We start from the raw sequence: 27,313 nt of genomic DNA on the forward strand, positions 1-27,313 counted from the left end.
TCGTATTTTTATTCATTTCAGAACACATCGTCATAACATTTTAATATGTTTTAAATGCTTTACATTATTAAAGAATATTATATACCGGCAAATATCTCAATGTTTACAGGGGATATATTTTTCATCACTTACAGATTTGCGGCTGTGGAGTGGGATAATTGAAAATGGCTACCACTGGAGTCGGTGTCAGCGTGGAAGCAGTGATAGAGAACCAAATACAAGAAGTAACTCTTGATGGACAAGAAATCTATGTTACGTAAGTGCTGGGATGGGTTTGTCATTTCTGTAGCATCGATGTTTGGTGAAAGTTTTAGCATTTCTTTATACTGATTGCAAGTAACAGTCATTAGGCTGTTGTTGTTTTAAGGCACCCAGTGATCTACTAGTACTAGGCTGTAAACAATAACTCCTTAGATCGGTTCACCGACACTTGCTGGTAAACGATTTCTGATTACGCTTAGGTACTGTCAGCACTGTGCGCAGTAGTGTTTAGTGTTCCGACAGTAGGCCCAATGGTAGGCTTATAAATTAGCCTTTATCTGCTAGCGATACAGCTTGTAATTCATTACCATAGTCAATCTAGATGGACTCATTGTGCTATTTTAAAATTGTGACATACACTATAACACTGAGTCAATCGCCACCTTTCAACAAACATGGCCCAGATTTCAAGCTCGAACTCCCTTCCCACCTTTGGCAGTCTAACTCACCTCCTCTGCTCATTATGTTGTAATGTTACGGTGGATACGCTAATACTATCGTCTTAATTTACTATCCTCACAGATAAAACTAATTAACTTGCTCTGTTGTGATCACATTGACTACTTGAAATTTGATGGTACGGAGTGTTTCGACCCGTACAGCCATTTTGCAGTGTCTCATGACCTACTTCTGGTTTTGAAATGCAACTGTTTTGGCATTGAAGTCCTTGAGAAAGTAATTTTATTTCTATTGCCATCTGCACTTGTATTTTAGTTTAGATAAATTTTGGTGCCGTCAATGCGGACTTCATTGAAATTAGTCTAATTGAGTTAAAGTTCAGAAATGTACGGCGATTTTTTTGAGAGGTGGCAATGGACCCAGTGTTACAATGAATGTTAGAATTTTAAAATAGCATACTGAGTCCATCTAGATGAACTGATGTCACAGCTGCTCTGAGCCAATCACCAGCATCCTCTTAGCTCACATGACTAGAGCTAAGCTGGTAGTGTTTCCTACTTGACAATTTAACAATCAGCAAAGAAATCACCCTTTTTGTTGGACCACAGTCTGCTTCTATTCTGTTCGGTTTATCATCTCAACCATTGGCAGTCCAAGGCCTGACAAAACTTCTAACAGGCAGCTAGGTTCGCCATCTGTAACCTTTGTGTGCATGAGTGGGATTTCTGTTTGTCCTGTACAGCAGATGATTTGTATGTGCCGTTAACATGTCAAATAGCCAAGAAATCAGCTGTAAACATTTCATATTGACTAAGATTTATTCTAAACACCCATAGTAAAGTTTGTGTACTGTAACAGCACCTTCCAACGAGCAAGATGATGGAAGGCAAAAATAATAATGAAAATGTCAAAACCTGATTTAAGGTGAGCAAATGTTGTGATAGCTCTTCTGGACAATTTTAATCTCATTGCGTGGCATACTATACAAGTAGTAATTTCATGCTATCATGCTTTTGTGCCTTACTCACAACTGTCATGACAGCAACGTTTTACATGTGAAGCTATTGCTTTTGTGCGCTGTACATGCAGTCCTGTGTTTTACTTTTTATGTCATAGCACATAACTCACTGTCCAAGTGTCAAATCTACTACTTCACACTTCTCCTGCACTCTAGAATAAGCTTTTAAAACAACATCATTGTACATTTTTGTGTCTTAATCTGCTCTTGGAATACTCAAGTAAGGTTGTGACATATTTTTAGATGATGTCATTTTCACAACATGATTGATGTACAAAGAATCAGTCTGTTTGTCATGGTGTTACATGGCGAGTAGCTCAAAACAGACCTTATTTCCAAGTTTAACTGATATTTTCTGAAGATTTTCCAACAAAGATGGTGCAAATGGTTGCAAAATGTGCACAAATGTTTCAGCCTTCAGACTGACCATGTATTAAAAGAATGTAGGCATTTTGTATGGCATATGCAGCGAACTTTGCTCATAGGGTACCTAAACACAGATAATTGTGATCATTGGGTGAACAGGTTGTTTGGGCTAAGGATGGTCAGCAGTCTCCGCATGTCGGTAAATATGAGCCGACCAAATTTTTGTTAAAAAGTGTCTAACTCAGAATACTCAGCCGAGCTTGAAGATGGCTGCACATGCTAAATATTGCCAAGTGTGATTTCCACTTAACTGCACGTGCTAAATATTGCCAAGTGTGATTTCCACTTAACTGCACGTGATAAATATTGCCAAGTGTGATTTCCACTTAACCTTGTATGTCAGTCAATCCTTGGTTCACTGAATGATGCTGGGCAGAAAAACTTGATAGACTCGGCACAAGCCAGGGGATATAGAACAGTAAAAGCTGAATACCGTTAATATTTTTCAAATGATAAGTTTAAATGATAACCCACGTGACACAAAGTTATCTATCTATATATTCTCTTGAAATTGTTCCGATTACTACGGGGTCCACGCTATCCTAGCAGGACACCTCTTGAAATCATTCGCATTATCATTACTATTCTTAGTCAGCTCTTAAAATAGCAATATCTCCAAAAATGCTCAAAACCAAACTTTGCATTTTTAATGACGAACATACATGATTGAAGCAACTTTTGACACTTTTGGCCAGTTACATGATTTTGAGACTACTTTGAACTTTATTGATTAGCTTAAAAATTCGTTTTCTCCAAAATGGATAAAGCTATCAAGATAAAATTTTGCTGTATAGTTTGTAGGTGGATTGCCCCACAAAGATTCCAAAACTCATTGAGTTTGGTATACAATTTGGGCCAGACTGACAAATGAAATTAGCTCACAATCAGCATAGTTGTATCAAAGAAAACATATCTGAGAATACCTTGACCTTAGGAGAAAGGATTTCTAAGGATTTTTCCTGGAATTGGTGTCAGTGATATTTATACAACACTGCTACATGTATCTGAGAGCAATGTTTATTTTCTTTTCATTGCTCTTCACACAAGCCTCAATGGACATTGTATCTATCTACCTGAAGTTCAAATCCAGCTAAATCTTGCCAGGCGTCTTTGATTTTTTTATTTCCCATTATCATGAACCTTATCGACATCAAGCTACCAGAAGTGGTGAAAGACTAGTAGTGTTGACCCCAGCATTGCTGTGGAATAGCAGCTTTAATTATTTATGTCTTATGTATTTTATTGTATATTTTATATTATCATGATTTTGCCTATCTGAACAAGGTAAGCTATGTTTTGTTTTGAGCTGTGTAGACTTGTGAATGGGTGCCATTGATATGCAGCCACATTGCACCCAAACATATTTACCTGTGCAACCAGTTTAGAATTTTCGCTGCAATAGTGCACCCAATTTTTTTTTATAATTCAACCCCTCATAGACACCGTGCTACAGATTTTAAGGGCTGTCTCAGGGAAGTTTGAATCCAGAGGTTTTCACAAGAAATGGGAGAATATAACCAGACTTACATGTACATGGATTCGATTCATGCGATGAGACACAGAACACTGCTAGTTCTGCCCTGCCTCAGCGTGTGTTATTATTGTTCTATTTATAGCTCGCCAAGTCAAACTGCTTGGTAGACTTCAAATTTTGATCGGCTGGCTAAAAATACACAATTTTGTCTCTTTGTGCTTGTCGATAATCCAACCTCAAAGTTTTAAAATTTGATTTAAACTTTTTAGGCCTCTGTCTATGTCAGAAAACCTGACAAAACTTGCACAGAAAATAGATTTCTACAAAGATGAGAGTGAAGACAAAGGGAAGCCAACTTCTGAAGGGGAAAAAGAAGTTGCAGAAGAGAAAACTCTTGCAAAGTTTCAACCATCTCTGTGGCCATGGGATTCTGTGAGAAACAAACTGAAGTGAGTGTGATTTCGACATCACTGCACAGTACCAGGATGATTTAGGGAAATAAAAGTAACATGTAAATGGAGTGCATTTTCCTTAAGTAGAATAAATGTTATGAAGAGAAAGGTTGAGAAATTCAGGGCCTTATGTTTATTGAGTTCAGCTGTTTTCATTTCCACAATAATCATAATGTTGTTATAGGGATAACTGTTGCCTAAACCATTAATGAAAATATTCAGAGCTGAAATAAATGTGTTATTGTGAAAGTTCTTGTTTCCTTAGGGCAGCACATTCGGAAATGAGTGTTTTGTGGGATGTGTTAAATCTAGCCAATGCTAAAGAGAAGAGATACATGGTATTGGACCCTGTCTCTCAGGATGCCACAGACACCAAAGCTTCTGTACAGCTCTTAGCCAAAAAGAAGGTATGATGTATTTATTTCAATGGTAAATGCTATGTATAGTGTTATGGTTACACTTGTTTGTGTACAGGTTGATAACTCTGACATGAGTGTATCTATGATGTATCCTGTCTATAGATGGAAGGCGTATGGGAAAGCAGTTTAGAGTTTGAGTTTGCCAGAGCTATGTCCCTTTTTAACACTTTCACCATATTAACTGGTCTTTGAACATATGACCCACATATGTTGTAATGTTGTAATGTTTACGTGATAAAATGAACTGTACTACTGTTTAATTGATAAATGAGTTTCAGTTTGCAGAAAGTGAGTATTGACAAAGCCTGCCAGGTTTCTTTCACTCATCGTGCGATGAATTAAAATATTCTTGATTGCACCTTGTAATCTTGTTCGAATAGATTAATACATGAATGATCATGGCTTTAATCCACACTGGCACTAGTGATACCCTGGCGAGTCAAGTAAAGAAGGCAAAGAAATAAATCTGTTTCAGGGTTTGACTTTGGCAGCTAGCGTACTCAGTAGTGGATCTGACAGATTGAAGAAATCCCAGGCAGAGATAAGTCAAAATCGTCAACAAACTGAATTTCACATGGAGCTTTTGAAGCTGAGACAGAGCTGGAGGTTGAAAAAGGTTGGCTCGGCCATCTTAGGAGACCTCAGTTATAAGTCAGGTGGGTGATTTCCTTGGGATTTTGTACATTTTATAGTAACAAACTGTTTATGGTGTCAGGATTGAAATTGTTTGAAACATGTAAGCACTAATAACCTGAATGAGCTGAAGACCACCAAATCAATTGAAGTGGTTACTGGTTAAAAATAGCTAATCCCTTTAAGTCAGTGTGAAAAATGACATCTTCATCACGTGTTTCACAGTGTGCACAGGGATCCAGATATTACCAAGGAGGAACATTAATCCATTGAGGGGCCTCCGTGGCTCAGTCGGTTAGCGCGCTAGCGCAGCGTAATGACCCAGGAGCCTCTCCCCAATGCGGCCGCTGTGAGTTCAAGTCCAGCTTATGCTGACTTCCTCTCCGGCTGTAAGTGGGAAGGTCTGTCAGCAACCTGCGGATGGTCGTGGGTTTCTCCCGTGCTGTGCCCGGTTTCCACCCACCATAATGCTGGTCGCCGTCGTATAAGTGAAATATTCTTGAGTTCGGCGTAAAACACCAATCAAATAAATAAATAAATAATCCATTGAAGTTAATGTGAAACACCACATGTTGATAAACTGTTTCTCTGTTTGCAGCGGGATCCCGATATTACCAAGGAGGAACATTTGAGGTGAAGAAGAGTAATAAAGATCCCCTTGATCACAGTGACAGTACTAAATGTTCTTTGGAGATCATACTACCCAGTGAGCTAGAGGGAGTGGCCTATATCCATGTGGAGGTGAAATCTGTACCAGGTGAGAACAGGTCGCGCTCTGATCAGCAGCCAGGTCATGTCATGTCAGAGATTTGACAAGGTACAGTGGTGCACGCTAAACTTTCGGTGGTGTCCTACACCCTTACACCTGATGTCCATCAGTTAAATAGCACATTTTGAATACAGAATAAATATCACTGAGTAACTAAACAGTCCTGTAAAAAGTCCTGTAAAACTGCAGGACAGTAAGTCAAGTGATGCTCACACAGACCATGTCAGTGGTAATATTCAAATTTTAAGTTTTGCTGACCTAAAGTTTAGATGACTGAGGTGTTTAATAGTTAACTATACATATCTTATGTAATTTATTTGATTGCTGTTTTACACTGTACTCAAGAATATGTCACTTACATGAAGGCGGCTATATCTTATATAACTTACATTGTTGAACAGCATGTGCAGATGTTCAGATCATCTGGTACACATTTGTTATGTTTACACCACCATTTGCATTGACTAGTGTCTGTGCTTGTTTAACCAGTGGTTAATATGATAAGTAAGGGTCAGCTGGGCAAACACATTGTTACTTACAGAATCAGCTGATGTGACAAGCGCCATCCTACAGGTACCCAGTGGTATTGGAGGAACAATGCCCAACGACTACCCCTGGCAGCCTAGACTAGAGGCCGCCCAGAGTGTTCTCTTCTGTAAAGAGCTCTTCTCACAGGTCAGAATCTGGTCAGGATGCTTCTCAGTTGGGTCAGAAAGCTTTGATTTATACATTTGTATTTGATTGGTGTTTTATGCCGTATTCAAGAAGATTTCACTTACACACCAGCAGTAAGCAATATGGTGGGAAGATCAGATTATTCCCACTTACAACCGGAGCAGAAAGCTTTGATAACATCCGTATAAAATTATCTCAAAATAATTGGAGTCATTGTCTTGTAAGAGAACTTCATTACTCTTCACTTGATGTCTTATTGTTTAGTCTGTACAATGTTGTACCTATAAAGGGGATTTAAATTACATGTTTGTTAATATAATAAAGTATAGGAAGCACATGTACGTGAGCATTTAACAGCTAACTTTTTAATGTTTTCTTACAGACAGCTTTTGTGCTCCATGAATATGTCTTTGGCTATTCTGCAGACAGTTCCAGTCTTTATTAATGTGTTAGTATCAGCCAGACAGATTTTGGCTTCTTCTTTGTTATTAGAATCAAGTGCTAAGTTTATATAACGACTTGTTTTGCCTTCAACTTGAGTAAGCGCATCTGAGGATCATGTTTATATTGTCATGTTTTTTCTTTGACAGCTGGCTCGAGAGGCTGTTCAGGCCAAATCCGCGATTCCTCACATGGTTATAGGAAACCAGATTATTACAAATGTAAGTTCATGAAAGTCTTTTTAGCGTACAAATGATACCAGTGTGAAATGATACATTGTGTAGTACAATGAGATGATGAGTGGTAACCTTACAGAAATCCCACAGTAGCTTGTACTTTAATACATAGATGTAGAGCTCTGGAAGTGTTCTCTGTAAATGTTTGGCTATACATTTCCCTGGAGTTTGGTTGAAAGTATTCATTTTCATTTTGTGGACAATTGACAGTTTTGTGCAAAATTGTGAAACATATTGAATACTAATATGGAACTTTTGCCCATGTCCTCTTTCTGTTGATGTTAAAAAGGTGTGTAGAGGTTTGTTTGGAAGTGAAATGTAATTTTCAGCACCAAAAGTGTTAGTTTATGACATTTATTTGAATTATAAATGCACTTTTCGGGGGAGCAATGTTAGATCATTTACTTCCCCAAGGCTCTGCCTGGTTTTCTCCCACCATAATGCTGGCTGCCCTCGTATAACTGAAACATTCTTGAGTATGGAATAAAACACCAATGAAATAAAGAAATAGATCATTTACTGTATAATTGTAACTTGGTACTGTGCTTTGTATTGCATGTAGCTTGAGGTAGTACAAAGTGCATGGAGATTAAAGTTAGTTGTATCATATTTCAGATATTCCCAGGTATCCAGCTCTCTCTGGTGTTATGTCACTATACTGATAAAGATAAAAAGGTAAGAGTATAATTTATGGTATAGCACAGTTTCATTTCTCATCCTGGTACTCATTCAGTTAGAACACCTCACCCTTCCTTCCCCAAAAGCGTACATACCATAACTACACATGTAAAATGGTTCACAGTTACCTGTTGGTAGTGAAACAGGACCCAGTATGACCTTAGTGCAGTTACACTTGAATCTATGGGCCTTTAGCAATTAATTGACTATTCCCTACCATGACAATTTATTGTATAAAGCAGAGATATACTCTTATGTGAAAGAGGGTGAGGGGTTGTTTTCATTGTTAGCATGCCTTGCTGTTACAGCTGGGCCTCTGTTTCAACTTTGCCTCTAGGTGCATCTACATGGGCAGATGCTGTTGTGGTGTATTTATTACATCTGAGGCATTTGAATGACTGCCATTAAAGCTGCAACAAGCATTTGTATAAGTAACCTGTCTGTCACTCTCTTGATCAATCAGTTGACTTGCGTCAACCAATCTACAGGTGCCAGTTTTATATTGATTATCACATGTATAAAACAATGGTACCTTAACAGGGATATACAAGATATTGTACGACAAATGTACAATAATAAAATGTTGTATGTCGCTTTGTGAATCTGGGCCTTTGGCACGGGGCATTTACATAATAATGAGAGTACAAAGTTACATCATCTTCCTTTGGGACTTCACAGCATTTGCACTTCTTTGTGTTTACTTCCGTGAAGAGTATGGGAAGAAATCCTATTTTAACTTTGGGATATGCCTTATGTCTGCATCACAAAATTTTGAGCACAATGTGTTCATAATTACACATAATACTATGCTCACATTTTTTTGTCTTATTTTTTGTGAAGTCTGCGCCAGCATCTCAGAAGTTGGAACATAACCATGTTCTAGAACATTCACTTCATCAGCTGTTGAGAGAGTACCACCGCAAGTCCTCGTATTTCCCAATGCCACACCCAGCCACTGCCATCCTGGGAATGAGCAAAAGGCGTCGCTTAGCAGGGCCTGAGGCTGCCGGTAAACAGGACCTGGTGGAAATGATGGAGAGGTGGGTGAGAAAGAAGATAAGCTCCAGTCAGATTGATTTCTGTCTGAATTTTATGGTTACATTTTTTTTTTGTAACCACACATTGCTGTGTGATCACTCACTTTTCTCAGTGGCTGTAAAGTGGCTTCGGCTCTAAAGGTTATCTCGGTTGTATACAGTCTTGCTGACTTACAAAGTAAGGGCTTTACTTTAGTTGCCACTAGATGATGCAGTAAGCTGCTAGATTTTCAGGACCTTTTCAGTCACTGTAAACAGAGAATTGCATTTTTGTCAGCATATCAACCTATACATGAGCTTGGATAACATTAAATGACGTAACTTCAGTGTATTTATTTGATTTCAGCGAAGGGTTGTTGGAGCAGATAATCAAACAGACCAAACACACATGTCTCAGACAAAGGTAAGATTTGTATTAGATCATCTTTTTTGTTGAAAAATTGAAGTATATATATATACATTTATAACTATATACTATATATATAACTGTCACTGCTGAACTGAAAGAATGTGAAGGATGACCTCAGTCACATAAATGAAATAATCCTGACATAAAGAGCAAACATCATGACAAGGGCAATTTAATAATTTTAATAGTACCAAAAGAATGTTAACTCCATGATGGTATCATAAAGACACTGATTATGAAGTACTGAAAAATGACCCACAACATATGAAGGGATTCCATTTGCACTGCTTTGTTCACAGAGTTAGCAGGACAATAGATGAGCTGGCCAAGACAGTGTCAGATCCTCAGATCACTGCACACTGGAGCTGTCTGAATAGCAGCACTGAGGCCTCCGTCAAAGTACATATCATATCGGTTGGCTATGAAAATGTCCGGTAAGTCCAGATGTAATAATGCTCTGTCCAAGAGACCTGGCAAGTGCAAGACTAAGTCAAGTGATGGACTTTTGATGTGTCATCTCAGCAACATAAACTGTGCGCTATGCTCCATATTGATGCCTGGCTACTTATTATTCTGACACACAAACAACACAACAACCTTGTTGCTGTAAGCTTTTATTCAGGCTTCAGTCCTCTTTTCACTGCTCTAACATCACAGGTAGATGTCATGATGTACCTATTACCTACATTTTCCTAATTTATTACACAGTTTACCACCGTAGTTTGGTGAACAGAATTCTGTTGAAAAGGAATACATTACACTGTCCTTTGATCGCTGAAAATTAATCCCAGCTGTTTGACATCTGCATTCTCTGTTTTAGAACACATCTGCTGGTACAGATTGGTGTTGACATCTGCATTCTCTGTTTTAGAACACATCTGCTGGTACAGATTGGTGTTGACATCTGCATTCTTTGTTTTAGAACACATCTGCTGGTACAGATTGGTGTTGACATCTGCATTCTCTGTTTTAGATCACATCTGCTGGTACATATTGGTGTTGACATCTGCATTCTCTGTTTTAGAACACATCTGCTGGTACATATTGGTGTTGACATCTGCATTCTCTGTTTTAGAACACATCTGCTGGTACAGATTGGTGTTGACATCTGCATTCTCTGTTTTAGAACACATCTGCTGGTACAGATTGGTGTTGACACCATGGAGGTAGCCACTCGAGAAGGAAAGACATCGCATCTGTCGTTTGAACAACAAGAACTGAAAGATTTACTACTGTGGCAAGTAAGTAAGAGAAACCTGAGCAGTGAAGATTTGTCTCTGAGTTTATTAGATGCATGGTTCGTTAGGTTTTAAATAGACTAATGCATTTGGTAAACAGTGTCACTTATTCCGACAAGAACGCAGGCAGCATTTAAGCTACATCTTGCAAGATAAACATCTGAGATTATTGTAGAACCTAAATGATCACTCATGTTACATTAATACAGAAACCCTGGGAAAAAGATAATTTTTGGGGTGAGATAAATACCTCAACATTAGAACTCTGAACATCGTAGATGGTGTACCCTTTGAGTGTCTTTGCTCTGTGTGCCAAATAAGCCATAGATGTGGATATTAAATGGCAAGACCAACAATTTTTGACTTGGTTAAATCCTCTTTCATAAACATCAAACCCTCTCATACTTAAATGAGTTTTAACATAACCTTTTATTGAACTAATTTATGAAATGGAAGTGATGCACATGGTGCATGTAGGCTGTGCAACAACAACATAATACTATGTACACTGTATGGCGATGAGGCAAATGTGTGCCGTAGCTATTTGTGTAATCCTCATATCAGAGGCTTTTTCACAACACTTATGTACATCATGTTGTGTATATATGTAGTTGATTACTGTTTATAATCGTGGATATTAAGGTCACATTTTGCTCACGATTAATGCCATATACAAACGTAGCATAGGCCTTTAGCCTAACCTAGGCCCACATACATGCATGCCTTCAGTGTACAGATGTTTTACGTAATTCAGTTTTAAATGTGAGAAGTCACCTGTACTTATTTAAAGTAATTTCTGCGGATGGTCATGGGTTTCTCCAGAGATCTGCCTGGTTTCCTCCCACCATAATGCTGGCCACCATTGTATAAGTGAAATATTTTTGAGTATGGTGTGAAACACTAATCAAATAAATAAAGATAAACAATTTTAATAAACATTATTTCAACGGAATATGGCAAATAGTATGGTGTCTGACCGCCACACGTACCTAACTTCAGTTAAATTCCACCCAACCCATGTAACGTGTATTCAACGATGGTCAAGTCATTTGAAGTAGGCCTAATAATAGGCCTAATGTCATCATAATATAATTTTTTTTAAGAGAAGGGATTTACTTCTCGATCTAGATAGTTTGTCAGAGAAGTTGCACCCAGATGACCTTCTGTTCCTATGTCTTGGTTTTAGGTGAAGGAAATGGCATTTTTGCAGAAGAGTCTGTTCGATTTTAAATGCTTGTATGACCGGCTTGTTTTTCCAAACTGTTCACATTTTTAATCTGTAGGTGTCACAGCACAACATCTCAATAGCCCAGACCCTGGCTAAACTGCTGGGTTGGCAGGTGTTGTCTTACAGCAACCCCTGCTTAGGTGTCGGAGACATGGAGAAGATAGGGTCAGCCTCATCGATTATGATGGCATCACCTCAGGGTAACAGGTGAGATTACTGATCACATAATTACTGCCTTCAGTTTTGCTTTAACAGGCTTAAAAGATTTGTTATGACATCAGCGAAATATGGTCGTTAATGTCTTAGTCCCTTAATTGTTCGGGCACTGTGATTCAGACGCTGAGAAACTGTCAGGATTTCTGCTAATAAATATTCTAAAATAGTTTATCATGGTGTTATTCAGCTTTGAATTTATTTCTAAATCTCATTTTTGATTTTACACCAATATTGTCTGCATGAGTGAACTGAAGCAATGATGCTGTTAGTAATAAATGTTAACCAGATTTTGTGTTAAGAAATAACTGATTAAAGGAAAGGTACATGTAGGTAAATTGACCTTTTAGAACAGTTATTTATTGTATGACAGTTGTTTTGTGCAGTAAGGCAATGTTCCGAAAGATTTGACATCTCCATGTCAAACAATACTGAGGGGCCTCCGTGGCTCAGTCGGTTAGTGCGCTAGCGCAGCATAATGACCCAGGAGCCTCTCACCAATGCGGTCGCTGTGAGTTCAAGTCCAGCTCATGCTGACTTCCTCTCCGGCCGTAAGTGGGAAGGTCTGTCAGCAACCTGCAGATGATCATGGGTTTCCCCCGGGCTGTGCCCGGTTTCCACCCACCATAATGCTGGCCGCCGTCGTATAAGTGAAATATTCTTGAGTACGGCGTAAAACACCAATCAAATAAATAAATAAATAAATCAAACAATACTGTGGCATTTGAGAAAAGGCATGAAAGTGTATTGTGGAGAGTAAGGCTAATGGAACAGGTGTAGCTGCTGGTTTGAGTTTTTACCGCTTGTGTAAGTGTTGGGTGTTTCCATTTCAGGACAATAGCCATCAAGTGTGGACCAACAACCGGTTTACAGGTTTCCATACAGTTTCTTCCAGGACAGTCAGAATTGTTAATAGGGGGAAATAACTCTGTGGTGAAAAATCCCAAATGGGCCAATCTGGGTGTACGGTTTCAGAAAGTCCTTATGGACAAAGTGGATGGAAAGAACTTTGCCAACAGGTTGGAAGTGCTAATGTGCTGTTTAGTGTCATCTGCAAAAGATCAGATCCCAGGCCTTGGAAGCTGACAATGTTAATTGTTTGAGGTGTGAGGGTTGTGGGATCAGTTTGTGCAAGTGTAAGGATATAAAGAAAGTGTCAGGTACATTTTAATGTTGACACAGGGTTTATGCATGTTTTGCAGTTTTCAGTGTTCACACAGATATCGCTTGCTGATAACTAACAGACTGGAAAAATCCTGATGTGACCCTACATATAATAAACCTGTTTTGCTATATCAGATGTGCAAGTAAATATAAGGGCAGATGCTGAAGCCACCATCTGTCAGAGTGAAAGTGTTTTTCATAGCATTTATGAAACTCATGTGACCAACTCACATCCATTAACAGGGCAAAAAATGTTCACAAAGCACATCAAATTAGAACAAAGAATACATTGTAGTTGCCGTGTTGAAGTACATCAGTGCTTGAGACCTCAGTACTTTTTGTTTGAACAAAACCTGCTAAATGTCATTAATGCTGAATTTGAAATTGTTGTAGTCAAAATGATTGTGTTCAAGTTTTGTTATTATGTTGTTAGGTAAGTACTTTATATTGAAGAATTATCCGTCAGCCTTGGCTTAAACCAAAAATTAGCTTCTGAATTCTCTTGCTCAAGGAAATGTCTCAAATATATCATTGGGATGCACATTTTAGTCTGTTCATCAAAATACATTGTTACTTCTTTCATTATTTTTGACTGATTCTTGCTCTGCTTTATTGAGGACAGCTGTTTGGCTAAAACATTGCCCTGGCAGCAGTTTGATTGGCTCCTGAACATTGCCTGATTTGCTCCAACCATATAAAATCCGATCTGCAGTTTTAATAAAACATTCTGGAAAATGGCATTAAATCCATGAAATAAAAAAATGGAAAGAAGACAGCTGAGTTTAGACTACAGAATCATTTTGATACTTATTTCAGTGCTCTGTAGGTGTTGGAAGTAGTTAACCATATTTAACAATGAACTTAAACCGGTATTCAAACTTCTTGAATACTGACATTATGATGCAGCAGTTGTGTTTATAAAATGTCTTTTAATTTATCTCACAAGACTTGTCACATCATGTAGGAATACTCACTTGCTCTGCTTCATTAGTTGACAGTAAGAAATGCTGAAAATCAATTCATCTAACTGAGCTCACTGTCGTGAATTTCTGTTTCATTCAGTGGCTTCAGATGTGTACAAATGTATTATACCATACAATCCATTATTTAACAAAGTCACTCTTTGTGTTAATAAACTATCATCACCTCATTTGTATGAAAAATTAAAGAAACAGAAAGCAAATTTGTTCGGCCCATGTTTTCTTTAGTGTATGAATTGGGTGTCATATTTTGTATATGCATATATGTCTGGTTACGGTTCATTCTCCACTATTTGTGCAAATAGAGTTTATTATGTGTCACAAAGCTTTAGGGACTCAAGAAGCCCGTTAATTTTGAAACAGATGTTGTCTAAATACACCATACCTCAGTTTGCCGTAAATTACAAGTTATACGTTAACAGTAATACCATTTTAGTTGCCCTCAGTCTGTTTATCATAACAAAAGACCTGGGCCATTTAGCGTGGTTATTGTCTCTCACTGATGGGTAGTGCAGCTGTCCTGAATTTGTATGACAGATACGTTACCAAAAAAACGGCTAGCCTAGTAAATTGATTATGTCTAAAATTTTATTGTACATACAGAATTCTAGCCTGTACCTTAATTAGATTACCTAATTAAGCAGAGTACAGTTTCATGTTTCCCATTGATAAGCTAACTGTAATTACCAACTAAACAACTATAAGAAGTTACTCAGATACCTGTAATGATAATAGTACTTTGGATTTTAGACAGATACCATACCGAAATGGACTCACACCTCAAAAAAAGGAAGCGATACCAGCCATTTGCCGATTGCTTGGAATAATTGTAGGCTCGACACTTGTGTAGACAGTGTCTACATCTCATGTCACAGAGACATCGCGAGGATCTATTCACCGAAATGGAGTTTGGTTGAGCAGATATGTGACGCACAGATACCACACTATACATTCTTGCGAAACTCAGATATTCAAATTTCTCCGCCTGTGGAATCTCCTGTCCTAATATCATTAGTGTGAATTCATCTGCCAATCTCATTTCCGACGTCAAACTACATGAACATTGTTTGTAAAGCTGAAAACGAAGAGAGTTTTGATATCAGTCCATGTAATCTTGTAACAAAAGTGCATGCATTGTTGGAATATGACATAAGAACTCAAGATTTTTCATGAAGATAACAAAATGTCGATAAATTTTAATCGGAAAATGATAAAATGAAGTAATATATAAGTTACTTGTCTCTTTACACGTGTTGTTCTGTGCAAATACCTGGTAACATATTTGTTGTCCATCTTGGTAATGTATCTGTTGCAACTTGGTAACGTATCTGTTGTCCATCTTGGTAACGTATCTATTGCAACTTGGTAACGTATCTGTTACATCTTGGTAATGTACCTGTTAGGTTACAATTTCAAGTCCTCCTGTCCGTCCGTAAGTGGGAAGCTTCGTCAGTAACGTGCGGATGGTCATATAAGTGAAATATTCGGGAGTACAGAGTAAATAACCAATCAAATAAATAAATAAAATAAACTTTTAAGAATTCAGTACAGTCCTGTGCGGGCATGAAATACCTTTAGCCTTGGCTACTGCCTCCATGCTAACTGCCTCCATGCCAACTGACAGAACAGCATGTGCCGGGTATCCATGCAGCTCCTACAGGCAAACGTCTGGCTTGATGTTAAGAAACTTAATATTAGTGCCTGTTCTGAAACCATTTGCTCGCTCCTTGCCACAACATGATTGTAGGCCTAATAGGCGACCGCTTGCTCCATGTATTTTATATACTGTTAAGAGATAGACCTACATGTAGGCCTAGGAGCCTCCGTGGCTCAGTCGCATAATGACCCAGGGGCCACTCACCAATGCGGTCGCTGTGAGTTCAAGTCCAGCTCATGCTGGCTTCCTCTCCGGCCGTAAGTGAGAAGGTCTGTCAGCAACCTGCGGATGGTCGTGGGTTTCCCCCGAGCTTTGCCCGGTTTCCACCCACCATAATGCTGGCCGCTGTCGTATAAGTGAAATATTCTTGAGTACGGCGTAAAACACCGATCAAATAAATAAATAAATACATGTAGGCCAACAATATGAGTCAGTGTGCCAAGGTTAAAATAAATCTGAGAAACATGTGATGTCAAGCATTTCGTGGTGACGATGGAGAATTGTCACACAAAGCTGAGTAAGCACACAATGGTCTGTGTCAATACAATAGTGGTTACTGTAGACAGTAGTGTTGATTCATGGGTTGGATGGTATGTCTATTTTGGGGAGGTTTGTTTGGCATGAGACACTACATCTGGTATATAAATCACGGGGGTGTAGAGAAATTCTACAATAAGGAGATATTTGGAACCATCCCTAATTGTTCTAACTTTTGGGACACCTGGCCTGCTCTTTTAGCCAATATACATGTAATTGTAGCAGGAATATTGTGTGTGTTTAAGTTTATTTACAACCAGGTTATTATCTTCATGATTACTTCTGTTCAGGTAATTAGTGCAGGAATGGATTTTCATGTAGTACACTACACTAGTGTATTCTCTTCTGATTGCAACATTTCTCCATTCAAACTGGATGTATCAGAAGTGCAATCAATGCACACACCTAATGGCTCATGAAACCATCTATAGGCCTATGAAGCCAAACTAAGCAACATGACATCGTGTCATTTCTGTTAAGGTTTTCTTAATTTTCTTTCTTTTATTTTTGGAAATGTTGGGGAATGGAAAGGGATTATTTCAGACAAGCAGGGGGGCCAAGGGGGCCATGGCCACCCCACTTTCAAAAAGTGGGGGGTCAGCATATCTTGTGTTCCCCCCCACCCACACCCACACACACTTTTCAGGTTCCAGAAATTATCAATACTTGAATATATTAGCATATGTAAATACAATTCTCCCATGGAAGTGCAAATCATCTACAGTGTAATTTGACAAAAAAGTGGACTCATTTGTCTCCAAAAGCAATCTTTCTTTCTAATTTAGTGACTGTGTTTCAGTGTGATAACATTGCAGTTCTATTCATCACAAAAAGCAGAATAATTAATATATTTGTACAATATATGCACTCATCGGTGTTTAGTTATTTATTTCATTATGGTTTATTGTCATTCGAAGATCATTTTACTTAGGACGGGTTGCAAGATTCATTAGTGAAAGAAAGATGTAACCACCGACTTTGGTGCGTTACTGACAATTCCCCTAAATCAGACGCACGCCTTTTTTCCTGAGCCAAAGGCCTAATCAAAAAGCGTATGTATACATGTGAATGGTATTGATTTTAATCGAAAGCAAGCCAGCGCGAATAGGCTAGCAAGTTTACCACCAAAAAACATGGATATTTCTTACCACCGATTCTCCCCCATACGAGTTAAATGCTTGTATTAGTCAGTCTACACCAACCATTCTCCGACATCTTCAATTTAATTCTGGATAAATCGTTACCATGTTCTTTGTTGAACCGTGGTTCTCCAGGCAAAAGTGTCAACAATTGAGCTAAACGTCTATTTCAATTTTTTCAGCCAGGCTTAAATAGTCAATAACACCTCAATTGGCATATCTAAGGTACGACCCTCGCCCTTTTTTGCTGGTACTCTTGGCCACTCCCCATCCCTTCCCCCCACCCCCCACCCACTTTGAAATTGCTTCCTACGCCCCTGTAGTTTGTCCATGGACAACATATTCCTATCTTTACTTTTCCTCAAAAACTTGGAGAGAAAAGTAATTTTAGGAATAATATCTGTCCTAAAAATAGAAGGATTGAGATATAGAAAAGAATATTAAGAGTGACATTGAACGGGGCAATGGTGAAGATTATTGAAGGACATATTAAAGGAAGACAACTCTTATTGGAAGTTCATCTGATTAGAATCGGAGGGGTGGAATTAGGTGGGAACGACGTTCTCATCACAAAACAAATATCTGTTTTTCATATAGGACAAAAGAAAAGAAAATAAGTCCCCAAAACAGTAGGTAGGAAAATTTGGCAGGATCGTCCCGAACGAACTCTGTTTTTGCATATATGGGGTCAAATTTGGCGCCTGAGTCGGAGCGAGCACCTGCTATTTTTGGTTGGTTGATTTCTCTGTGGTTAGACCAATGGCAGAGTCGCTGACATATGGTCCCAAGTTCGCTTTGCCACTTCCTGTGGTTCAAAAGGCGTGTTGCAGATGAATGATTCACCGATGCCGGGAAACAAACGGCAAAATCTCTAGGGTCACCTGAACATTTCCTGATAAGGGAGGGGAAACCTGAAATACTCGTGAGACAGGTATGTACTGGAGAATAGATAAATGCTTATTTGAAGCCATGGCTTTGAAGAAGGCCTCTTGTTTTAGGTGCGAAATGCCTTGGCGCTCGTAGAAATCTCTCATTCATTTCATTGCGGCTTCATCGTGCGGGCATTTAGGATCGCCCCCCATCTGTGACATTCCCTCACGGATGCTTAACAGTGGGCCGTGTGGTGGATGTACATCACTGTACATGATTATGTAGTTTTAATATATTTTTCACAGATGAAGATTAAATTTCCTCATTAACAAATATGTACGAATATAGCCTACATGGGTGTAGTTAGCTCTGTAGGGCTGTGATTACGTATACCGGTACTATCACAGCCTTGATCCATAAGCTTGCCTTTAACGCCTCTGTGCTTCATGTGCTGGCTTCATTACGCTACTGTTGGCTGCCAAATAATGTGTCTGTCTGTACTCATAGTCGTCTCAGCTATCGTTTCCAGATAGGTGTCCCAGTGTCATCACTAGTAAATCGCGATCGACAAGCATGAAACTGGTGGAAACTGAATAAATTCACACTCTAGCCGCCATCGCTGAATGTATACGCCTCACAGTGAGGGGAATCACCGGACCCCTGAAACGCTGATTGGGCATTTTAAATTTAACGTTGAGGTCTATTTTCAGCAATTTCTGATATATCTGCCTAAACGCTCAATCATTGAATTAAAAAAATCCAGTAGGTCTATTTTGCAAAGCAGTTTGCAGAACGAAGTGAGCTATAGCCCAAAGCTAAGCTGGACGTCCCTGCCGTAATGCCCAGCTTCGGTCATATAGACTTCCACATGGACAATTGAAAAAAAAAAAATGCTTGAACCATACCTTGGTTTTGCTATCCACTGATTCCCTGAAACGTCGGAAATGTAATATGTCAAAGTCAGCATTGATAAACCGTCTTTCAACAGTAATCCAGCCGTCTAAACTTTTGAATCGGACAGCTCAGATCAATGTCTGCCGTGTTCAGAATTTTCTTTTCCATCTCCGCGCAGGGTGATGGGCTGCCAAAATTTGATCCCACCCAACATTCTGTTTATCCCACCTAACATGCAATTCATAAAGAGAATGTGGGCTATCCAACTGGCAATTGAGCCCTTACCATCCTGATAAAATGGTTTCATTCACATGGTGAAATGATATAATGATTGGTGCAACCGATTTATCAGTCTGCACAATTACACTCCATTTAACCAAAACTCAACGTCACGTTTCATGGTCTGCAATATAATAATTTTGATCTTTCTGGTTGATTTAATGGTAAGCACTAAATATAAATAATAGAATTCAGACATTCACTGCATTCTGAACAATATGTGAAAGTTTTTTTACACATAGTTTTGAGTTGACTGTTGTGCAGAGAAATTTTGCTGAAAAGACAACTGGATACTCAGTGGTATAGACAAAGACAGTCATACTCACCATTCAAGTATTGGATTGCATTTGACTCTATTTACAACAAACAAATTCAAATAAAAAATGAAAGTACTTTTACATATGGTTTTCAGCTGTCCATCTTTATTGTTTAGCTTTCTTTAAACTTAAAACGCTGCAGTTCTGTCCTTAGACAGGAAATTTGTGGATTCGGCTGGACTTAGTGACAATTTAAATTGGCTCACAATTCTGGTGTGAGCAATTCAGTCTAACGGTCATTAAAATGTGTCTTCATATGAGGAAAGTTAACAGCATGTTGTCCAGAGTCGGTGATTTACACTGTGCACTCAGGTTTCCACTAACCATCAAATATGGTAATTAACAACCATTAAATAGACAAACTACTAGGCTGGGCTGATCAGTCCATACACCAACCTCTTCAATAGAGGTTTATGTTCTGTGGCATGGTACAGGACTGAACCTGGATTACTTGACCATAAGGAGGTGCCCCAACCTGTGCTGCCATGAGAGTGGTGGAAATGGGGAAGAACAGGACATGACAGTGCTGAATTCACACAGATTACTCGACTATAAGGAGATGTCCCAACCTGTGCTGCCATGAGAGAGGTGGAAATAGGGAAGAACAGGACATGACAGTGCTGAATTCACACAGATTACTTGACTATAAGGAGGTGCCCCAACCTGTGCTGCCATCAGAGTGGTGGAAATGGGGAAGAACAGGACATGACAATGCTGAATTCGCACAGATTACTCGACTATAAGGAGGTGCCCCAACCTGTGCTGCCATGAGAGTGGTGGAAATGGGGAAGAACAGGACATGACAGTGCTGAATTTGCACAGATTACTGGACTATAAGGAGATGCCCCAACCTGTGCTGCCATGAGAGTGGTGGAAATGGGGAAGAACAGGACATGACAATGCTGAATTCGCACAGATTACTTGACTATAAGGAGATGCCCCAACCTGTGCTGCCATGAGAGTGGTGGAAATGGGGAAGAACAGGACATGACAGTGCTGAATTTGCGCAGATTACTCGACTATAAGGAAGTGCCCCAACCTGTGCTGCCACGAGAGTGGTGGAAATAGGGAAGAACAGGACATGACAGTGCTGAATTTGCACAGATTACTCGACTATAAGGAGATGCCCCAACCTGCGCTGCCATGAGAGTGGTGGAAATGGGGAAGAACAGGACATGACAGTGCTGAATTTGCACAGATTACTCGACTATAAGGAGATGCCCTAACCTGTGCTGCCATGAGAGTGGTGGAAATGGGGAAGAACAGGACATGACAGTGCTGAATTCGCACGGATTACTCAACTATAAGGAAGTGCCCCAACCTGCGCTGCCATCAGAGTGGTGGAAATGGGGAAGAACAGGACATGACAATGCTGAATTCGCACAGATTACTCAACTATAAGGAGGTGCCCCAACCTGCGCTGCCATGAGAGTGGTGGAAATGGGGAAGAACAGGACATGACAGTGCTGAATTCGCACAGATTACTTGACTATTATAAGGAGGTGCCCCAACCTGTGCTGCCATGAGAGTGGTGGAAATGGGGAAGAACAGGACATGACAATGCTGAATTCGCACAGATTACTCAACTATAAGGAGGTGCCCCAACCTGCGCTGCCATGAGAGTGGTGGAAATGGGGAAGAACAGGACATGACAATGCTGAATTCGCACAGATTACTTGACTATAAGGAGATGCCCCAACCTGTGCTGCCATGAGAGTGGTGGAAATGGGGAAGAACAGGACATGACAATGCTGAATTCGCACAGATTACTCGACTATAAGGAGGTGCCCCAACCTGCGCTGCCATGAGAGTGGTGGAAATGGGGAAGAACAGGACATGACAATGCTGAATTTGCACAGATTACTTGACTATAAGGAGATGCCCCAACCTGTGCTGCCATGAGAGTGGTGGAAATGGGGAAGAACAGGACATGACAGTGCTGAATTCGCACAGATTACTCGACTATTATAAGGAGGTGCCCCAACCTGCGCTGCCATGAGAGTGGTGGAAATAGGGAAGAACAGGATATGACAATGCTGAATTCACACAGATTAGTCTACTATAAGGAGGTGCCCCAACCTGTGCTGCCATCAGAATGGTGGAAATGGGGAAGAACAGGACATGACAGTGCTGAATTTGCACAGATTACTCGACTATAAGGAGGTGCCTCAACCTGTGCTGCCATGAGAGTGGTGGAAATGGGGAAGAACAGGACATGACAATGCTGAATTTGCACAGATTACTTGACTATAAGGAGATGCCCCAACCTGTGCTGCCATGAGAGTGGTGGAAATGGGGAAGAACAGGACATGACAGTGCTGAATTCGCACAGATTACTTGACTATAAGGAGGTGCCCCAACCTGTGCTGCCATGAGAGTGGTGGAAATGGGGAAGAACAGGGCATGACAGTGCTGAATTTGCACAGATTACTTGACTATAAGGAGATGCCCCAACCTGTGCTGCCATGAGAGTGGTGGAAATGGGGAAGAACAGGACATGACAATGCTGAATTTGCACAGATTACTCAACTATAAGGAAGTGCCCCAACCTGTGCTGCCATGAGAGTGGTGGAAATGGGGAAGAACAGGACATGACAATGCTGAATTCGCACAGATTACTCGACTATAAGGATATGCCCCAACCTGTGCTGCCATGAGAGTGGTGGAAATAGGGAAGAACAGGACATGACAATGCTGAATTCGCACGGATTACTCAACTATAAGGAGATGCCCCAACCTGTGCTGCCATGAGAGTGGTGGAAATGGGGAAGAACAGGGCATGACAGTGCTGAATTTGCACAGATTACTTGACTATAAGGAGATGCCCCAACCTGTGCTGCCATGAGAGTGGTGGAAATGGGAAGAACAGGACATGACAGTGCTGAATTTGCACAGATTACTCGACTATAAGGAAGTGCCCCAACCTGTGCTGCCATGAGAGTGGTGGAAATGGGGAAGAACAGGGCATGACAGTGCTGAATTTGCACAGATTACTTGACTATAAGGAGATGCCCCAACCTGTGCTGCCATGAGAGTGGTGGAAATGGGGAAGAACAGGACATGACAGTGCTGAATTTGCACAGATTACTTGACTATAAGGAGATGCCCCAACCTGTGCTGCCATCAGAGTGGTGGAAATAGGGAAGAACAGGACATGACAGTGCTGAATTCGCACAGATTACTTGACTATAAGGAGGTGCCCCCAACCTGTGCTGCCATGAGAGTGGTGGAAATGGGGAAGAACAGGACATGACAGTGCTGAATTTGCACAGATTACTCGACTATAAGGAAGTGCCCCAACCTGTGCTGCCATGAGAGAGGTGGAAATAGGGAAGAACAGGACATGACAATGCTGAATTCGCACAGATTACTGGACTATAAGGAGATGCCCCAACCTGTGCTGCCATGAGAGTGGTGGAAATGGGGAAGAACAGGACATGACAATGCTGAATTCGCACAGATTACTCGACTATAAGGAGGTGCCCCAACCTGTGCTGCCATGAGAGTGGTGGAAATGGGGAAGAACAGGACATGACAATGCTGAATTTGCACAGATTACTCGACTATAAGGAGATGCCCCAACCTGCGCTGCCATGAGAGTGGTGGAAATAGGGAAGAACAGGACATGATAGTGCTGAATTCACACAGATTACTTGACTATAAGGAGGTGCCCCAACCTGTGCTGCCATGAGAGTGGTGGAAATGGGGAAGAACAGGACATGACAGTGCTGAATTCGCACAGATTACTCGACTATAAGGAGATGCCCCAACCTGCGCTGCCATGAGAGTGGTGGAAATAGGGAAGAACAGGACATGACAGTGCTGAATTCGCACAGATTACTCGACTATAAGGAAGTGCCCCAACCTGTGCTGCCATGAGAGTGGTGGAAATGGGGAAGAACAGGACATGACAGTGCTGAATTTGCACAGATTACTCGACTATAAGGAAGTGCCCCAACCTGTGCTGCCATGAGAGTGGTGGAAATGGGGAAGACAGGACATGACAGTGCTGAATTTGCACAGATTACTTGACTATAAGGAGATGCCCCAACCTGTGCTGCCATGAGAGTGGTGGAAATGGGAAGAACAGGACATGACAATGCTGAATTTGCACAGATTACTTGACTATAAGGAGATGCCCCAACCTGTGCTGCCATGAGAGTGGTGAAATGGGGAAGAACAGGACATGACAGTGCTGAATTTGCACAGATTACTACACTAACCAGCCTCGAAATTCGCCTCACCCATAGGTTACACAAAGATGTTTGTCCTTTGAACGTAAGAAATTCCATTAGCATAGTTCTGAATAAACGGCAACATTGCACCTTTCAACAAACGCCGTCGAGCCTCGCATGCTATTTCATCTTGACAAATTATTTCGCCCTCGGCGTTCACTTCAATTGTGAAGTCGTCTCCAAACCACCACTTTTTGAAAGTTTTTACAGAGATGGTACATTTTTACGACATGTCACCGTTTGCCAAGCACTTTCTGTGCAATATCGATATAAACCTTATTCTCATAACCCCACAATTCCAAGCTGTCTTCACACGCTCACCTCATCTGCTCATACAGTTGAAAATGCACATGGGAACAGGGAGAGTTATTACCCTTGAATTCTTAAATTAACTCCCTTGTTTAGAACTCTTCTGGCAGTGGGATTTGGGCGAAGCCCCCGCTGCGGCCAGAGTAGTCCGTTGACATGATAATGTTTTTAAGGTTATGGTTATTTTATGCCCAAACGAAAAAGTTCACACAATCTTGCGTAACCTTTGTACGTATTAAACAATCATTGGAAGAAATGGGGAAGAACTTGACATAAAATTCGTACAAAAACAGGCTAGAACAGATACTAAGTATAACTAAATGTATTTCAACTAAGAAGTTTGTCAACTGCTGCAAACAAGAATAGTCATTTAACAGATCCCATTTTTTTTTTTTTTTTTTTTTTGTAAAAAGTATGCTCTATTTATCTGTGAAGTCTCCTGAAAATCATACAGTATGAAAATAAATTCAATGTTTTGGTTACAGTTTAAATATCTCTACAAACTTAGTATGTGATACATGTATATTAAAATATGGATTATACATCAATATCAATATTGAGTTTAGTCAAATAGTGTTCTGGTTGTATAAAAGGGAACTGTGGCATCTGTTGTGGGCTGAACTTTTGGACAAGTTACAGAAAAGTGTTGTACTGAGACCTTACACAGGCTGTTTCAACTGAAAAAATGTTGAGGCCAGTAATTCTGACAGGTACATGTAATTCCACTGCCACATTTCTGCTCCAAGAACTACATGTACTAAATTTGTGCTGGCCTTATGACAAACATTCATGCATTTGCTATGCACTAATGTTCCATTTAATTTACACCATTTAAATACAACATGCAAATTCTCCCGACCCAATCCACTGATGCTAAGGTCTTTTCTTTACAATAAGTAATAATCTTAGTTGTTTCAGTCATTGTAAGAAAAAAAAATCCTGACAACTAACCATGTAGGGACAGACTACAGTTACATTCATAGTAAGTTAGACATCCATAATCAGGCTATGGTGAACTACATCCTTTTACAACTAATTTAAATGTTCCAAATTTCTGGTAAACACTGCATCTGCAGAATAAACACATTCAAAGCAATTTTACCAGCATCAGTGTAGGTTAATTAGCAAATCACTCTACAAAATGGAGATTATTGTCATATTGTCTCATATGAAAAAAAGTGAAATCAAATTACATTTTTCTGAATTTTCTTTACATTACTTTGTACAAGCGCTTTTAGAAATGTAGAAGAATGTTGTTTAGAAACGTTCAGTGAAGACACTGTAGATATTTATTATCATTAACCAGGCATCAGTCTTTGCTGTTACCACTGTTTATCTTTGCCATTGCTTCAGTTTGTAACGGTAAAGACACACTTTGTAAGATTTCGGTATAGACAGCCTATTTGTGTGGGATTTAGGATAATGTCAGTTTTGATGTTGTTATCTGCCGTTGTATGGGTGTTTCGGAACAAAATAGCCGAGTAGTATCCTGGTGAACAAAATACAATCACTGCCCTCACTGCCCCTTTCTGGACTAAGTGACTTAGATGGTCTTGATGACCAAGGTATGAGCAATAAAGACAATCCAAGATCTATCGACATTTTTCGAAAATTTTACTGTAAAAAATATAGCAAACAAGGAAATACTCATACTGTTATAGATTTAACTTCATGTTTAATATATCGGACATATAGTTTTGTGGTGAATAAGTTTTTTATTAGAAGTTACCACACTTTTTCACTTTACCCCATTGTTAACGATAAAGACAATTACCTCTTCAGATCAAATTATATATTTTTAAATAAGTTGGGTTTTCACCTAAATCAATGCTATTTCACAGAAAAACGTGTAAACTTTGTTTTTAGCATTTCATTCTACACTTAAGTAACAAAGTTTTATTTAAAAATTTGAAAGTCAAAGAAAATGTCCTCACTGTTATTCATGCATTTTCCTGAAAATGGCCCATAGACTGACATACGTGTACTTCATTGGAATTATATGGGAAGTTTGCAGCTGAAATACATGTGTACACATATTCGATGCATAATGAGGGCTCTGTGTAGACAACCCCTACACTTGATAATGGTGTGAGGTGACAATTGCTTAGTGTTTAAATTGAGGCCTGCAGTGTACATTGTGTATACACAGTTTGTTTGGCGTGGCGATTCTTTGAGACAGTGTTTGGAATTGCCAGACTTTTCCCATGTGTGTGAATGGTGAATGTATATTATGACAGTGTAGGTATACAGCTTGTCATTTATGCTTCACCTCACCTACACATGTGTATTTATGAGACCCAGAGGGCATAAAATTGTGAGGCTCCAATAATTCACTTGTAAGTTGTTGTTTGCTCATATACTAGAACTAAGATAAACACTGTCTTTATTATCTGGTACAGTGGGCAAGAATGCCACTTTGTTGTTAAAAGCTGACTGTTGTAAAGATCTTGGGTAAGATGCAGATGACAGTTGTCGCATCACCTGATCTTATGGTGAAATACCGGATAACACACCTGGTGCTTTGCTTTGATGTATTTTATGTACTCTTTAATGAGAATGTTTATGCACAAGGCTCGATATGGTTCATGATCTGTTACAAGTATCACCACCTACCATATGATGGTTTCAGCTTATCTTAATTAAGATGTTAAATGATAACATAACCCAAGAATACTAGCCGTTAAACATTGGATGCAGAATTTGTGATATTGTACACGTGCAGTTTGTCATTTAAATATAATAGTGCCTCCATGGTAGGTAGAGTGGTTAGTGTACTAGTTCAGTCACAACCATTGGATGGGTCACTGGCCACCATCACCAGCCAGCATATCACCTCTGCTCCTGCCGACTTCCTCGGCCACCATCACCAGCCAGCATATCACCTCTGCTCCAGCTGACTTCCTCGGTTACCATCACCAGCCAGCAT

The 27,313-nt window shown here is 39.8% G+C and overlaps 1 protein-coding gene across 1 annotated transcript; it reads left to right on the forward strand.

Annotated features, from left to right (window-relative positions):
* The first annotated feature begins 164 nt into the window (after positions 1-164).
* On the forward strand, positions 165-14,344 carry LOC135468121 (mediator of RNA polymerase II transcription subunit 17-like). Its single transcript, XM_064746193.1, has 14 exons — positions 165-256; positions 3,848-4,027; positions 4,296-4,437; positions 4,925-5,105; positions 5,681-5,839; positions 6,393-6,526; positions 7,117-7,188; positions 7,819-7,878; positions 8,722-8,921; positions 9,265-9,321; positions 9,627-9,761; positions 10,454-10,568; positions 11,849-12,000; positions 12,840-14,344. Exons 1-14 carry the CDS (start codon positions 165-167, stop codon positions 13,090-13,092), a joined length of 1,932 nt encoding a protein of 643 aa, XP_064602263.1. The 3' UTR covers positions 13,093-14,344.
* Positions 14,345-27,313: the final 12,969 nt, after the last annotated feature.

This window comes from Liolophura sinensis, chromosome 6 (genome assembly GCF_032854445.1).
Source record: "Liolophura sinensis isolate JHLJ2023 chromosome 6, CUHK_Ljap_v2, whole genome shotgun sequence".
NCBI lineage: Eukaryota > Metazoa > Mollusca > Polyplacophora > Chitonida > Chitonidae > Liolophura > Liolophura sinensis.

Bases quoted from the DNA above. Each gene is read 5' to 3' on its own strand.
- LOC135468121 (XM_064746193.1), top strand. From the start codon at position 165: ATGGCTACCACTGGAGTCGGTGTCAGCGTGGAAGCAGTGATAGAGAAC. The intron at 7,189-7,818 runs GTAAGTTCATGA...ATCATATTTCAG, and splicing joins GAAACCAGATTATTACAAAT to ATATTCCCAGGTATCCAGCT. The intron at 9,762-10,453 runs GTAAGTCCAGAT...TCTCTGTTTTAG, and splicing joins GTTGGCTATGAAAATGTCCG to AACACATCTGCTGGTACAGA.